Source organism: Antedon mediterranea, chromosome 10, assembly GCF_964355755.1.
Source record: "Antedon mediterranea chromosome 10, ecAntMedi1.1, whole genome shotgun sequence".
Taxonomy (NCBI): domain Eukaryota; kingdom Metazoa; phylum Echinodermata; class Crinoidea; order Comatulida; family Antedonidae; genus Antedon; species Antedon mediterranea.
In genome coordinates, this window is record NC_092679.1 from 21336332 (window position 1) to 21354201 (window position 17870).

The 17870-nt window shown below is 33.6% G+C and overlaps 1 protein-coding gene and 1 pseudogene across 3 annotated transcripts in view; one reads left to right on the forward strand and one right to left on the reverse strand.

Annotated features, from left to right (window-relative positions):
* Positions 1-17870, reverse strand: part of LOC140061024 (spectrin beta chain-like) — a 55116-nt gene continuing 37246 nt past the window's right edge. For all 3 annotated transcript variants that reach the window (XM_072107425.1, XM_072107423.1, XM_072107424.1), the window contains 15 exons: positions 15881-16102; positions 12989-13279; positions 12403-12611; positions 10963-11167; positions 10612-10806; positions 9856-9924; positions 9634-9744; positions 7804-8048; positions 7308-7446; positions 6777-6953; positions 6235-6339; positions 5510-5712; positions 4938-5246; positions 4309-4479; positions 1-2093 (listed from right to left, as the gene is read on the reverse strand). In XM_072107425.1, the coding sequence (XP_071963526.1) occupies positions 1907-2093; positions 4309-4479; positions 4938-5246; positions 5510-5712; positions 6235-6339; positions 6777-6953; positions 7308-7446; positions 7804-8048; positions 9634-9744; positions 9856-9924; positions 10612-10806; positions 10963-11167; positions 12403-12611; positions 12989-13279; positions 15881-16102 (2838 nt within the window). In that variant the 3' untranslated portion in view covers positions 1-1906. The remainder of the gene's footprint in view (positions 2094-4308; positions 4480-4937; positions 5247-5509; positions 5713-6234; positions 6340-6776; positions 6954-7307; positions 7447-7803; positions 8049-9633; positions 9745-9855; positions 9925-10611; positions 10807-10962; positions 11168-12402; positions 12612-12988; positions 13280-15880; positions 16103-17870) is intronic.
* LOC140061402 (5S ribosomal RNA) lies at positions 10125-10242 on the forward strand (annotated as a pseudogene).

Below are 17870 nucleotides of genomic sequence, written 5' to 3' on the forward strand. Positions count from 1 at the left end.
TTGAATTTTGAAAAGTCTATAATATTTTTCGCTAAATTCCCTGAACAGGGTACAGGGATTTTTTATGAAAATGGAAAAATGGTGTCCCTTTTTCACCTAACTGGTTTACTATGACACCATACGACTTTATACATGTCACATAATATATAAATATATAAAGAATTAAACAGTGTAGAGTTGCTTGGTATTTTCACAATGTTTAATTGCTCGCTAGCATGCCACATAAGATGTATGCCAACTACCGTAATCAACTGATTTCACATAGAGATTAAAAAGAACAAAAAAAGCAAACGGCTGAAAAAAAAAGAACTAAACTCGAGGAAAAAAAAAATAACCTAAACTAAAAATGTACTACATTGAAACTCCAAATGCAGGCTGTGGTGTTGAGAATTATAACGCAACAATTTTAAGAATCATTGTTCTAAATCCTAAATTAGTATTAAAAACTGGCACCATTATTTTAAAATTATGCAAGAAAAACAAGATCGTTGTTGAATTTATCTCAATTTTTTCGTGAACTATTTTTGTTTATATCTCTATATAAATTCTTATTAGGATACATTTAAATATAATATGTAGATATTATGTGTAGATGATGCACCAAAATTGTATCTGTGCTATAACATCATTTCTAAAAATTCAAACGTTTCACATTAAATGCAATGTACACAACTACGAATAGTATCGGCAAAAGCGCCTATACCTGGTTACATCTAAGCTAAACATTCAAATTGTGAAAGTGTAGTAAATATTACCAAAAATATAAAGAAAAATAATAACAAATAAAACCTCTATTAAGAAAATTAATCAGTGTAGTAAATTAAATAATACTTTAACAATCAGATACAAAATTAAGAAAATAATCATTTGAATAACGTGATACACATGTTATGTAAATTAATTAATTTAAATATGCTAATTAACCTCTTGTTCATGAGAAGATTAAACTTGTGCGGACAAACACACACAACAAACTGGAGGAAACAAAACACAGATTTCAGATACTAATACCAAAAATAAGGGTGGTGACCTTTGACATGAAAAATATAAAATACACCATTCACCACCCAAAATGTCTATTAATAAAGGTAGTCGCTATAAGGTATCATTTTGTTGCTAACAAACACTAATATTATGTGCAACATGATTGTGTAACTACAAACAAGTCTTACTATACTGTGTTTTATTAATTCTAATGATAATTTGATTATAAATAAATGATTTCATATAGAAATTAAGTTTAAAAATAATAATCAGTATTAGCATGATACTTGGGTACAATGAACGCAAAAACAATGGTGTTTAGCAACACTGGACTATCTACTGTGAGAACGGCAATATGGAACAATAGAGCAACAAAATACACACATTATTTAATATACTATCTATTAAATGTCATTAAGTTTTAGTAAACTTCGATATTAGAAATTATCAATATGCTTTAATTGAATACTTTGGTTATGTTTTACTCATTTACAACAACTTACGAAACTACAAAAATGAGAAAATGAATTCCGTCACATTATCTAGAAAAAGCCGTCGCAATTTGGGATCGATCCAGAAAATCACGTCCATTTTTAAGATCTCATTTTCGATCTAAATTATTCAAATGTCTAGCAATAATTCTTAATAATTTAAAAGCCTAGGAATCTACACCACACTACATCAATTAATATACACAATGAAACACATTTTTAATTTTTTAAAATTAAACTTTACAATGAATGAATTCATTTCATTAGATTCACAGGTGCACCTCTTACTACAATTCCTATACTGTTCTTCAAAAAGTCCACAATATTCAGCACTCTTCTACATTTGGAATTTCAAATTTTTAATTTACACACTTTTATTTTTCAATTCTATTTTATAATAATAAAGTAAGCATTTATTTATTTAAATTTTCTCATTTCTTTAGGGTGAAGAAGCCTTTGCCAGATTTTGGTTTCTTGCCAGCGCCGGTGTCTGCGGGCATTGTAGCCGATTTCTGCTGGTCTGTGGGATGTTTGCTTGCCTCGTTCAGGCAGTCTATCCAATATTTCACTTCATTACTGTCTTTACACTGGAACAAGTAGGCGTTTCCATCATTTAACCTGAAAAATATATTGAAACAATGATTTCATTCATCTATCAACAATATAAAGTAGTATTAGTAATAGTAGAATTAAATTTATAGAAATGATTAGATGTATGCAGTAGTTATGTTAGATAATAGTATAAGCAGTAATACAAGATGTAGCATAAATCGTAGACATAGCAGTAATACTGTAGATGCTGTAGCAGTAATAGCAGACATACAGTAGCACTTTAAATATGATTTTAATTATCATATTACGTCTGCTTACAAGAGATGTATTAGAGATAGCAATTAAAAGCATTAGTAATATAATATTCCAGTGATACTAGTAGCAGAGTATAAAAAAAGATAAAGTAACAATATTAGTCCAACCAGTGATGGTTAAAATCTGTAGCAACAATTATAACTGCTGGCAAAGATTACTTGTTAACATGAAATTCACTGCAAAAATAAATTAACTTACTAATAACACCAAAATATCATACCCATAGAGTCATATAGAATATTATGTATTAATTTTGTTAGTTCAAAATTATGGTAGCAGAAATAGATGTGTTTAGTTAGTAGAAATAGTTATAAATGTAGCAATAGGCTTAGTACTGCTAGTGGCAACACTTGTTAGGTAACGAGGTTGTAGAAATAGCTATAAATGGTAGCAATATACTTAGTACTCCTAGTGGCAACACTTGTTAGGTAACGAGGTTGTAGAAATAGCTATAAATGGTAGCAATATACTTAGTACTCCTAGTGGCAACACTTGTTAGGTAACGAGGTTGTAGAAATAGCTATAAATGTAGCAATATACTTAGTACTCCTAGTGGCAACACTTGTTAGGTAACGAGGTTGTAGAAATAGCTATAAATGGTAGCAATATACTTAGTACTGCTAGTGGCAACACTTGTTAGGTAACGAGGTTGTAGAAATAGCTATAAATGTAGCAATATACTTAGTACTGCTAGTGGCAACACTTGTTAGGTAACGAGGTTGTAGAAATAGCTATAAATGGTAGCAATATACTTAGTACTGCTAGTGGCAACACTTGTTAGGTAACGAGGTTGTAGAAATAGCTATAAATGGTAGCAATATACTTAGTACTGCTAGTGGCAACACTTGTTAGGTAACAAGGTTGCTGAGGGGGCATGTGCCAAAATTGTAGGGCATCGGAAAATAATCCCCATCATTCGACATCACCCAATTTTACTATGGTAGCAAAAGTGTAGGTAGCTGGTTGATTAGCAGCAGTTTTTTTTAATGTATTTATTCCATACACATTAACAGCAAGTAATTGTCAATGAATAAACTATATCGTGCTTATAAACGTAGTATAAATTGAGGCTTAGGGAGTGGAGTAGAAACAGTCGCAAGTTACAACCATGGGAACAGGCCAGGATTGAACTGTGGAATTTTAATGAATGTGGATTGTGGAAGTTGCAGTCAGAGCAGTTGGAGTCGCAACAGTTGCAGTCACAGAAGCTATCAGCAGTTACAGAAATAACAGTTACACTTACAGCAGTTTAATAAGCAGAAATATGAGGTTGGGCACAAGTAACATTAGTTGGAATAAGAATATTGTTAAAAGGTGTAGATTTGAATACAGAAGATGTTATTAAGAATTAGAAATACCTATTAATAATACATAATATCAATAATTCAAAATATTAAATCACACATTTTAAACAAACCAGTTATTTTCAACACGATTCAATATCACACACCACACACACACACAACTATACCCAATATTGAAACCAGTGGATAAAGATATACAGTCAAATCTCCCGGACACCCTTGGACTGGTTTCTGGATAGTTTGGAATTCTGAATGTGTTTGTAAAACAGAATTTTGGATGTTTTAGACCTCAAGAAATGTCCGTTTCCGATTTTCAGAAAGTGCGGTATTAGGAGAGTTGACTGTACAGTACTACAAATTATCTAGGTATTAAGACTTGGAAACAAAATCACAAAACAAAAATAAAATTTAAACAAAAACAAACCCGTAAGTCCTTTACACAAAACAGGTAAGAAAAGAGAAAAAATAAAAATAAATTGTATTTTATATGAAAAAAAAAATGAAAACTAAAGAACATCTAATCTAATCTTACTGTAGTAATGCTATATGGGTTACCATAGGTTAAACAGTAAGCCCACAGTTTGAATTTATACTGTAGTAATTTATACTATTATTATAGTGCTACCCTGTATAAAGCGTACGCTAAAAAAATGTCTGCATACCTGATTCTGAAAACGTGCTTCTTTTTAGTGTAATCGTCAGCAACTGCTATTGTCGCACTAATGAGAGATATTGGAGGTTCTCCATGATAGGTACCATGAGATATGGACTTCTGATCTTTGTAGAAGAAAAGGTCTGAGCCTTGTTGTACACAGAAAACTTGATGCCATGACCTGAAAAGTTATATGAAATATACATATGAACTCAATTTATATAGATATTGGCCTGGCCAAGGAGTGTCTAGACTTGGCCTGGCCAAGGAGTGTCTAGACTTGGCCTGGCTGAGGAGTGTCTAGACTTGGCCTGGCTGAGGAGTGTCTAGACTTGGCCTGGCCAAGGAGTGTCTAGACTTGGCCTGGCCGAGGAGTGTCTAGACTTGGCCTGGCCGAGGAGTGTCTAGACTTGGCCTGGCCGAGGAGTGTTTAGACTTGGCCTGGCTGAGGAGTGTCTAGACTTGGCCTGGGTAAAGAGTATCTAGACTTGGCCTGGCTGAGGAGTGTCTAGACTTGGCCTGGCCAAGGAGTGTTTAGACTTGGCCTGGCTGAGGAGTGTCTAGACTTGGCCTGGCTGAGGAGTGTCTAGACTTGGTCTCGCTTAGATAATTTGGCACCATGTGTCTTGAATGTATTACCTGCTATGTGCTTTCTTATTATTTGATTCCATTTCATGTTTTCTAATTAGATTTCCCTCAGCTTGGAATGACGGAGCATCTCCCCGACTGCTGCCCTCTGCTACATCCTCTTTTCTCTCGCTGATAGTGCTTGGTGTGCTCTGAGCATGTTCTTCATCTCCGTTCAACAATTCGTTTGAACCATTTCGATCGCTCTCGGCAGATTCGCCGTTAAACACGTTGATGGCAGCCTCCATCTCGTGCTTGACGTTGTCCAGACGCTCTGAAACCACTTGCTGATCATCGTCATCCACCATATGTCGGCTGTAACTAATAGAAGTTCAATAAACAAAATGTTAGTAAGACTGAATTGAACCAAGATCTTTGAATCAAATCATTAGGCAAGGTTGATAACCACAAAACTCTGCCACTAACCACTTTCCTATCATAACAAAATTATAATATTAATCAGGTTTGGCTTTTTTAATAAATGAATGTGTATGTTGCATATATGATGTAAACAACTATGAAATTCAATTACCATATATGGTAAAAAGGAAAAAAAAAATCATTAAACATTCATTAGTTCTTACTTAATCTGAATATCATCTTGCTTTGGCTCTTCATATTCAACCTTTTCATCATCCTTCTCGCGTTCACTCTCGGTCTGAAGAAACTCTTCAACCAGCAAATGCTGCAGAGAGGGCGCTTCTTTTATAGGTGGAATGTCTTCATCGGAAGAATTAAGAGCTCTTCTCTCCTCTGCCTTTTTCCTTCGTAGCTCTTTCAATTCAAACTGAAGATGGAATATACATTCAATTAAATTTGAACATCTTAAATAATTTTATTCTTTTTTAATATAACAGAAAATAGAATGATAACGTCACCACAATTTTTTGTTTAAATCTGAAATATGGACTAAGTTCAGAAGTACTTTCTAGAGTAATTATAACAAGTCCAAAGAATATTAAAGCAATGAATATATGTTTTTAAACTACTTAACGGTCACCCTTAGTATACACAAGGGATGCATAATAACACCATCTTGTATTTATACTTTAAATGAAATAAGGTCAAGTTTGGGTAGATCAGGAATGAAACAGACCACAAATTTGATGGATTTCCCTTGTTACATGTGCTATTATTTGGACATGTCATATTACTACCATATTTGGGCATATCACTACCATATTTGGACACATCACACTTTTTTTGTCAAAGTAGTTTGATAGTGTAGAGAGAGCTTTAATATTATCATTATAATCACTTTAAAAAAATTTATCGTGGTAATGAATCAACCAAGTAGTAAGTGACTTACAGTAGTTAATTTTTCTAGTGCTATAAAGCGGTCATGCTGGGTGGCAGCTGCTTTCTCAAATGCTTCGTGTTTCTTGATTAATTTCTCGACTTCATCAAGGGAGTTCTAACGATAAAAGAAAATATAATATTTAATAAGAAATTCAAGTACATAGCATTTCTAATATGATTTTTAAAATGTTTCAATTTTATTATAGAAGGACTAGAAGGGCGCAACCCTCCGTCTAGACATGAAAATTTAATGACGTGTTCCCATACAGCTATGGAAATATCCTTTACATATAACTTTTTGAGTAATCCTGCTAACTAACATATATAGAAAGAAACACACACACGTGATCGACTACATAAACTCTCGTCTTATTTGTTTATGTATTGTCCGTTTTATATGTATAATAAATTAAGCTTTGCTCTTTTGGTTTTTTCCCTCCATTTTTGCTTTATCTTAACCACCATCATCAAAGTATCTTATAAATATATGCAATTTGAAAAATGAATTCAAACTTGAAACTAAGCCACGGAGGTAATTAAAAAAAAACTCACCCCGTAGTCTTCACTCTTCAGGTATGGTTCCTGCATGATGAGCCAGGCCTCAGCGATGTGGGCATCTCTTGCAAACTGATACACCTCTTGGATGAGAAGGAGGTACTCCCATCGATGCTCCCAGTCAGCTATCATTGCACACCTCTGGTTGCCTACTGTCACAAGCTTTTCACGGATCTGAAATTAAGAAAACCCAACGTTATTTTTTATTGATGGTGGATGTTACTTTTCTTTTTCAAACAATTCTAAAATCATTGTTTTCATATGAATGACTAATGTGAATAAAGTGATTGAACAAATTTGCTTGTTTGATCAATATATATATAATGTCTTTTGATAAAGTGATTGTACCTTGCAAGTTATATTCAGTATGCATTGTTGGTAAAGATAATCTAACCAAATCACATTCTTACACAGATCTAAAAGAAATACAGAAGAACTCCTCCTTTGGGGGACACCTCTATTAAGGGGACACTTTCCCGTCACAACGAATGAGATAATATATGTAGGTTATTCTATATTTATACGTACCTCTTTTGACGCATAATGTTCCTTTGCTAACATGTCCTTCCCGAGCGTGAAGCAATCCGTAAAGCTATCGTTACGCGTGTCAATCTCGGACCGGATGTTCTGATGGTGATTTATCAAAAGTTCTACTCCAGTGATGTCCCTAAATAAACAAAAAAATCAAAACCAGTAAAATTAACTAGTAATTTAACTCCAAAAATTATCCAGGGATGATATGGTCTTTAGCCTGCTACCTAAGGCTAAGAATCAAAGGCAGTGAAGCTGTTTGTTGTAGGCTTTAATCTACACTATCAAACTAGTTTGTCAACAAAAATGTTATATGCCCAATTATGGTAGTGATATGCCCAAATATGGTGATGATAGGAGGTGGCTTAGCAATTAATACCTATTCAGGAATTTCTCGTTTTATAACATTTTGATTCAAATTAATAATATCATATCTAGTATTTTGAGCTTTAATTATTTTCAGAGTTATTTTCTTTAATGAAAGTGAACAAACCTTGGTTTTTCTTGTGTGTTTATCTGGATTGAGATGTCATCCATCCACAGCTGGAGAGCTCGCACCATATTCAAGAATCTGTACAAGTCTAGCGTGTCATGTAGTCGCTCTGTTCTGAAGGACACTGCTGCTTTCAACGCATTCCATGCTTCAACAACCTCACGTTCTCTTTCATCAATGTCTCGTGCTTTGTCTCCTGCATACGCCGCACGAAGGTTGCCAGCATCCTCTTGGACTGACTTCACCTGTATGTAAAATAGATAATTAATATTCATATCTAGAAAAATAGACAACTTTGGACTGGTTGACTACCTCTGGAATTGGGTAGATTAAACAAGAAATATTTCTTACAAAAAACGCTGATCGCTTATTGACGTAACAGTTTTAAAGATATATTGTCCCTCTGAAAAATATTTTTTTATTTCAAATTTGTTTTTGAATTTGTCATTTTATTGTCACATAATAGTTATTTTACCTGAAAAAATGTAATTAAAAGCAAAAAATACTTCAATTGTCTGTCAGACAATGGTTTTTGAGTTATAATTAAACGTTTCTTTTCTCTTTTTATAATGTGAATTTTGTTACAGAAGTGAATAACTTTGATATGAAACAGACTCAATTTAGTTTATTTTATTGCTAAGGTCAATTCTGGAGGTCACTTCATCACACCTTAGGGCCTGTTCGTAGGGGTTGAAAATACCAGCTTATTCCCGATTTCCGTTCGCGTGATCCAATTAACTTTTGCCTCAGGCTACAAAAAATTCGAGGTAAAATGTTCACCAAATTTGCAGGTTATTTCAGCGATAATCCAATTATACTCGGCCTTCGAGGATAATAAATCTCCGATAGAGGCAATGTGTCAAATTTTGACAAACGTTCGCTGCCTAGGCCCGTCATTTCTCCTACGAAGCTCTTCCATACACGCTTCGAGAGCGATCGTCAGCTGGTGCTGTCCTTGTTGGTGTAGACCGCTTAGTAGGCCTAGCTGGTCGGGGAGCCGCTGGTCGGGGAGCCGCTGGTCGGTGGTGTTTCCGTCGTTAAACATTGGGCTCAAATTCTTCGTCAATGAGTAAAATAATGGTCGTCAGGAGAAGGCATATTTCGGCAGGATTATCGGCGTTAAGAGGCATAAGGTTTGTCGCAAGGATAAGCAGTGTAAAAGGTAACAAGTAATTGTTATTGTAAAGAAAGATCGCGAGTAAAAAATATACAACACGAAACTAGCGTGCGAAAATGGGGTCGTAGGTTGTAAATACAACTGACCTTAAAACGTAATTTCCGGTTTGTGATTCGTCGATTAAGCATTAATAAGCGGTTAAATATTTCAAGTACGAACAACGCTCAATTTATAACCCGAGGCATGGGTGAAATTAAGCGCTTATTTTAACCACCGTACGAACACGACCTTAGATACTTCAAGTGTGAAGTATCATATTACAAACAAAAACTTTCCTGGACTGTTTTGATAATAATTCAATGATTATCTGACAGCCAAATACAGTATTGTCATGAAATACCAGAAATACAGTTGGTACCTATAAATTATAGTCGAGTTTCCATTTTAACAAAAATGTCAAAGTGTAGTACTATAACTGCTGCTTGATTTCATCTAATAAATGAGTCATCTCGTGTGACGTAGCGGGCTAGAGCAGCAGCGTGAAAACAGAAGATTACATGCCAAATGTGACAGGCTACTCTGATCACTGTTCCTACCATAAGGTAAGATGTTACAAATGTATATGCAGTATATGTTCAACAATTATGAGTTCACACAGTAATGTTCTCTTCACTCTCCTATATAGAATAGGTATAGTGGCCCAGCTATTTTACCTGGAAAGCTAAAGCTTTTAGGTCCGTCTCGAATGCTTCATGTTTTCTTTGTAGCGCCGTCACCGTATTACCGTCTTTGCCAAGATCTTCTGACATTGAATTTTGTTTTTCCTAATAATAAAAAACAAAGCAACATCAAAATAAAAATTCTCCATCTTACTGCACTTTTTTTTTTTTTTTTTTCCATTGTCACAATTTAATTTAATATCAACAAACACATACCTGTATTCTTCCAAGTGTTTCTTTAGCATCGTGATGGAATTTGTGTAATTCATAAGATGCGGCTAACATCTAAACAAAAATTAAATTGTAAATTTAAGAAAAGTCAGTGAATAAATTCAATAGTAAAGACTAAAAATATTAAGCTTCTGCTTTTGTGTAGATATAAAGTTTGTGATATACCACATTCGTTCTGAAAAGAACAGTTGAGTTGCGAGAGAGAATCTCAACTGTTCTTTTCAGAACTATAAATACATGGCATACTGCACACTTTATACGGCTTTACCACGTTGAAACACCGGTTCTCGTCAGATCACCGAAGTTAAGCGACGTTGGGCCTGGGTAGAGCTTGGATGGGAGACCATCTGGGAATAACGGGTGCTGTATACGGAGCTGGGGTCCCGTTAGGCATTTGAAATCAGCACTGCTGACTCTTATGGCAGCCCATGCATCTAGTATCTGCCTCAGACCTCTGGTCAAGGTGGGCACTGGACGAGAGAAGCCCTTGATCAATGTTAGGACCAATCAAGGTGCTTTAAACAGTCCTGGCTTTGTTTGTATCAAACCTGTTAGTGGCGGTAATTGTCGCTGTTGGTTTCGATTGAATAAAATAAAAAATAAATAAAAAATAAAAAAATAAAATTTATATCTACATATTTAGTTTATTTTAGTTTGTAAACCTTCAAACAATAAATTAAATAAATAATCAAGATAAGGCTTAAAAATCTAACGTTACACACAAGATATTTTCTATCATACCTGTGTTCTTGTGTCGATCAGTTCCCTTAGATCAGCCCAGGCTTCGTTCAGACCCTCCTTCCACTCAGCGATAGTAGGGGCGTCCGAGTGCTCAGCCTCGATCAGATCGTCTGCCATCTTGTTGACCTTATTCACTCTTTCGGTTCCGACTGAGATGGTCTCGCTGGCAAAAGCGCGGAAACGATCTTGTAACATCTGCAGGTGAAAGTAACACACAAGTATATTATGTTTTTGGTTGTATTTGGTAAATTTTCATGCCTAGATTCATATAGCTGGTATCCTATTATTACCCTCAATTATTCTTAATAATTATGTACAATTTATAGAGTGAAAAAAAATTACAAAACTTACTGTAACATGTTCAAAGTCTTGTCCTAATTCATGTGACCCTGCAACGACCTCACGTTCAGCAATCCATTGTTCTAGATCGTCGACCTCTCTGTTGAGCTGGAAGAGTCGTACAGCTTCTTCCAATCTGTGGCGTCGTTCTTGTGACAAGTCTTTCAGACCGGCATATAATTTGTCAATTTGAGATTGTCTGATTGCAATCTGGTCACTAAGTGGTAAACAAAAAATAAATAAAAATATAACTTTAATGTTTACTTTATACAGGGACACCTTTGGGACCCAACAAAGTTTACTTTACTAGAGGTGTCCCAAATTAAATATAATACAATTAAACAAGTAATAAATTATTATTATTATTATTATTATTATTTATTCAGGCAAAATACACATTTTACAAAATATAATACAAATCAACAAATTAAACAAACACAACGCAAAAGAAAATATAAAATCATAGTCACTAGCTGCCAGGAAAGCACAAAAGCAGCCTAAGCCACTGTCTCCCATTAGGTGTGTACCTCCAACCAGTGACAAATAGTGTGCTTAGTGTATTTAAGATTATTATTTTGTTTTTTTACTTGATCTTGAAAATTGTTCTTTGATGGTACCGTAACGTCAATCTCAGTTTAGTATATCTTTTAATTAATTATATATAAATGTGCATGAAAAAGCAATGGAAGTATTATAAGGAATATTTCTAGCACACAATTAGAGAGGTTGTCAAAAAATATCACATTATAGTAATGTTTAGCTGTATGATATACGACTACAGATATGGATTTGAGAATCATTAGAAATAAACGAAACACAAGAATAGGAGGCATGCAGCTTTTAGAGCATAATAAAAACAGGTGGCGAAATTAATGGCGTATGACACGGCAATTGTCACAGCTTAAAATGAAAATACAAAGGATGATATTTTAATAATTTATGAAAAATAGTCAGTTTCTATTACTGTGTTGTGGTTATGTGTAGGATAGATATCGCATTGTGAGGTATGTTCTATGTTATTCGACAGGTGATCTGGCTGGTACTGGGATTGACCCTTTCAGATAGAGGTCATGGTTATGTTTCTAGTTCAGTGAGAAAAGGATAAAAAAAATATAGTACTGTATGTATGTCTATTTTATTATGACTTATCATGAATTCATCATTTTTTTAAGTTGAAAGAAGAGTAAAGAGATGGTCAAAGGTGACGTGGAAAGATATGGTAAAGAAAGAAAGCAAATTGGCTTGGAGGAACAAGAGGAGCAAGAGATGAAGAAGTGGAGAGATCATGTAGAAACATGGAACTTAGTGGCATCCTTGAGGATCCTTCACATTAATAGAAGATGTTGATGATGATAATGATGATCTAAAGAGGCCTCTTAACCATTTGTACTATTTAAATCTTAAGACTTCAGTTCCTTTTCATATAACAGAGAAACCAATAATGTTGCTAACCTCTGTGAGTGGTTCTCATCCATAAGTTTCCTAGATTCCTTTGACAGGTCGTTGATTGTGTCTGCGTAATCTTCCACGGCGCTTTCTAGGATGTTGTGCTTCTTCATCATGGCCATAGCACTTGAGTCATCTTTACCACGTTCCTCAGCCATCATGTAAAGTTCTTGTTCGCTCATCCATGCTTCAGCCTCATTGGCATCAAAGTAATACTAGAATAAGAAAATAAGTGGCACTGTTTGCTTACACATCTCAGAGTTGTAGGTTTATGCAATAGATATGTTATAATAATCAAAAAGGTTGTTATGGCCACAAGTGTACCACTCAATGTCAGGTGAATAAATAATATTATTAACACATCTATTGTTCTAAGTAAACTTTTTTTAATTAATTCGTCACTTCCATCTTCCAGTCAGGCCATGAAACAGGCATCATTCTACAAATCAAATTTTATGTGACAAAAAAAGTCCATATATAGACACATCATATTTTTTGTTGGAGAAAGCCCGCTTTACAGGTTGGTTTTCAAACAATGAAGATGGGTTATAATTATTAATCAATGCAATAAAACAATAAATAACTAACTTACCCTTTGTGCTTTTTCAGACTCAATCAATCGGTCTTTACGAGCATCAACCGCGTCCTTCAGCTTCTCCCATTGGTCGTTCACTTCACCAATTGACTTATCTATCTGATCCGAAAATGGATGATTCTCGTCGATAGCTGCCCTTCCACGGTCGCAGACCTCCACAATACGTGGCTCGTGGCCATCCACCTCAGCCTTTAACGAGTTGTTCTTCTTCTGTAGCGTTTGTACGGCTTGAAGATTGTTACCGATGTCTTGAGACGTCGCTGGAGGCATACGTTCTTGAATCCAAGCCTGCCGAGCAAAACAATAGTAATACATTTTTACGGGTTGTGAATGCTGAAATTCATTTCAGTAAAAGGAAAAAGTATCAAATGGAAAAACATCATATAAAACCTCGTTACGAATGATTTGATGTTCTGAAGAACAGACAGGTATCTTCAACTTCAAATATAGCAATTATAAAGATGTAATAAATGCATGGTACATCAGCATTATCGTTCTATTAAAAAACATTACAGGCAAATGCGGCTGGTATATTAGATATAAAACATAAATTTCACCCACAATAAGACAACAATATTATACAGATTACATTGCAACTGGCTTAATGGATATTAAGCCTTAAGGCAATGTTGCAAATTGTACAACCATAATCAAAACAAATTGATGAGTAATAATCAACGCCTTATAAATAACAGCAAAAGTATCTTTTATATTACTCTGAAAGGCAAAGTGAAACGGGACTCAAAATAGTTCATATAGCAATGTTGCAAATTGTACAACCATAATCAAAACAAATTGATGAAGAGTAATAATCAACGCCTTATAAATAACAGCAAAAGTATCTTTTATATTATTCTGAAAGACAAAGTGAAACGGGCCTCAAACTAGTTCATATAGCAATGTTGCAAATTGTATAACCATAATCAAAACAAATTGACGGCGACTAATATTGAAGCGTCAGAGAATACATTCATTATATTGATATCTGAAACATTCAGGGAACAGGCCTAGTTCATACTGTATGTATGATTTAATCAGAATCATCACAAACTAAAGCTCTGTTCACACTATCAAACTTTAAGTGACAAAAAAATGATATATATATATATATATACTTGCACTGATGAAGGGCTAGTGTTGCGCGAAAGCTCTGCTAACTTTTCTGGCTGTTTACTTTATCGTTTTGATTTAGCTTTTCGCTTTTTTTTTTGTATCTCCATTGAGAACCAGCCACTGGCACCCACAGCATTTTCATTTTTTTCAGTAATTTGCCTTTGGATTTATATATATGCATATATTGACATGATGATGTCATATCACTGCCATATTTGGGCACATCACATCTTCTAAAAGCCATGAAACATACACCAAACATCCTCCTATACTATACTAAAATTATTACTAAGTTGACAATTCTATATAATTGTATCTAAAAACCAGATGAACATTTTTTATCACATTTGTGAACTAGAACTTTTTAAATTATATAGCAATTAACCTTGCCACAGATAAATGTTAATTAAGGTCTTGTCCACATTGAGTGTTATTATCCAAATCCTGGTTTAAATGTTAATTAAGGTCTTGTCCACATTGAGTGTTATTATCCAAATCCTGGTTTAAATGTTAATTAAGGTCTTGTCCACAGTGAGTGTTATTATCCAAATCCAGGTTTAAATGTTAATTAAGGTCTTGTCCACATTGAGTGTTATTATCATCCAAATCCACGTTTAAATGTTAATTAAGGTCTTGTCCACAGTGAGTGTTCAATTCCTGGTTTAGATGGTTCGTTTTAACAAATAATGAATGGAGTTTTAAAAGATGTAGAACGGTTAACGCAAACAACAGAAGAGAAAAACACTCTAAATACAAATCACCTAATCTAGCCACTTTTAGTAATTTAGTCAATAAGCAGTTTATTTTTTATTAATGTTTTATATAATGTATATGTATAATAATCATCATTATCATAAATTACCCATTTAAAAAATGTCCTCTAGCAAATATTTTATTTATAAAATTAGTAAACTCATATAAACTTGTTGAAGTTTAGTATGACCTTTCCTTTGGCTATGAATATTTAGTACATTTCCAATGTACAAAGAGAGAATTTTGCCACTAAGGGTTCACAATATTATTACCATGATACAAATTTAACACAGTTTACAGTTTAAAACAGAAAAGTAATGATCGGGTTAACCTTTGTACAGTTTAAAATAATACTATTCACTATATTTATAAAATAATTGGTATAAACAAAGAAAATAAAAATTGTACACAATAATAAATAATATTTCCAATATAAATATTTTCTTCAAAATTGCTTTTCTCTTTATCATTGGTCATCAGCTAGTCATTTTAAGCAATTACCATTCATACCATATACAGTAACGTTTTAAAATTAAAAACTACTCATGAAAATGTTGTATCAATGATGCTAAAGCTCAGTCTACACTATCAAACTTTATGTGACAAAAAATGTGATGTGCCCATGGACATGATGATGTCATATCACTACCATATTTAAGCATATCATTATCATATTTGGGCACATCACACTTTTGTTGTCAAACTAGTTTGATAGTGTAGACAGAGCTTAAAATAATATTCGTCAAAAAGGGTAAAAAATAGTTTCTAGAAGTATGTTGTGTTGACGTCCACTTGATCCCATCCCATCGAGTCTTAGTACAGGGGTTACCAATATTATTATATTTTTTTTTAGCAGTAAGTTCTCTGTGGGCCATATGAAATCACATGCTGGATTTGGGCTGCGGTTGACTTATTGAGAACACAAGGCTTAGTCAATTATTAAACAATGACACTGAATTACCGTGACAATTGTCTTTCTTTTAGTGCATGTAAACCAGAAATGATATAAACTAATTTAAATACCTTCTCGTCTTCAAAATCTCGGATGAGTTTGTGACCTTTCTGAGCATTTTCTAGTATAGCTCTTCTTTGAGTCAGAGGCTCTGACATCGCCATGAAGCGTTCCTCAACGGCCTGTTTCTTAACGGTCACTTTCTCAATCTCATCAAGGTTCTCCAGGTTTTGCACGGCGCAGTGAAGGTCATTGACCTGACTCTTTTTGACCATTACTTGGCTTTCAAGCATCTGTGAACATAAAATTACATAAAAATCAGTCCAACAAAAAAAAACCAGCCCAAAAAAAAAGAAGTTAAAAATACACACAAACAAAATTACACTCTGCCTTGTTTACTTCTATTACCTTAGAATGGGCTTTCTTTCGAAACTGATTCTTAAAGAATATAAGATTTTTGTAAAATTTGTATTTAAATACATTTATGCCAAATTCATTTATAAACAAATCCAAACACACTTAGATTATGCCGTGTGTATCTTCACAGATCTAAAAAAAAATGAATTTATCCAGTATATTTATCCAGTATAATTTCAGAAATTCATTTTGCCTAGAGAACAAGTTCATTAATTTATTTATAGTTAATATGACCATATCATTTTCACAGCTGTACAATTTGGTCAAAGTTTAACCATGGGCTAGTTATTGAATGAGGTGCTTGACTGGATAACATCAGAGACGGAAACAAATACATAAACAAAATGTTTCTGTGCATATAGCAGTATTGAATATTACAGGAAGAAAAATATTTTTAAAATTCAAAGATTCAAATTAAAACTTAAAACTGGTTTTTAAAACAATTTTATTTTTTTCAAAAGCAAATTCTAATTTCTGTTTATCTATTGACAATAGTTAATACAGTTGGAGTTAAATTTGAAATTCAAATTTTGTGATTATTTTTGTGTAAAACTGACCTAATTCCTTGACCTCTTTATTGTCATTAACATAAGGATTTGTATAGAATTTGCATTTATTAAAATTAAATCATTAATCCTGGTATAATAAATAACAAATTTAACAGGAACGACAAAATCGTCTCTACATCAAAATTTCCAAATTAAATCAAAGAACAATAAAAAACTAAGGACAACATTACAACTCCACTCTCAAAGACTTGTAATAAGACTTTGTTTATGTTGGACATCTTGTGTCTATGTTTGTCTTGTGAACCTCTGAGGGTCCCTAATGATCAGCAATTTCTGGATGGATCACCCTCATTAAATATGGTAAAAAAAATAAGAAAAAAAAGCCTTAAGGACCAAAACACGGTGGGTTGAAAATATGTTTCAATTACACTCCCGGTTGGGCTTATAGCCATGTCAATTAAGGTTACAATAATATCTAAAACGAATTTGAATATGCATGACCCGGTCCATATATAATTGCTGAATCACAAATTCATATTATGCTAAATTAGATAAATAACAAATTGTATAATAAACTTGTTAAGTCCCACGCATTTCATTAAAATAGTTAATATGTATTCCATATTGTGTCATGAACTCTTATTTTTTTGTCATCTTGTTTGCAGTGAGTAAATTTCAATATTTTGACGGATCAGTGCAACAAGAGTAAATCTAAATATTATGACGGATCAGTGTTTAGATTCAGAATATATAACACTGTTTATTTAGTCAGGCACATTTAATATAAGCAAGAAATATTAAATTCATAAGAATAAAAAAATTAACTGACATACTTCTTTACTTTATATTTATATGATTAAAAACCACAATTACATTATGGTATTCTTAGTGAAACACTACAGTAAAAATCACCATTAAAATGGAGGAAACCTTCCGGACCAAATAGAGTGTTCCCTTAATAGGGATGTCCTCTGAATAGGGGTTGGCTGTAGTGTTAAAGCACTGTTTATGCTTGTTTTATGAGAAAGGGTCCCTTAAAAGTAGGTTGTTTCACTGTACTTATAAATTTATGTCTGATCTCAGACTAACTTAATGTTAATGTTATTTGGAACAATAATAGGGGCCTACGAAATTT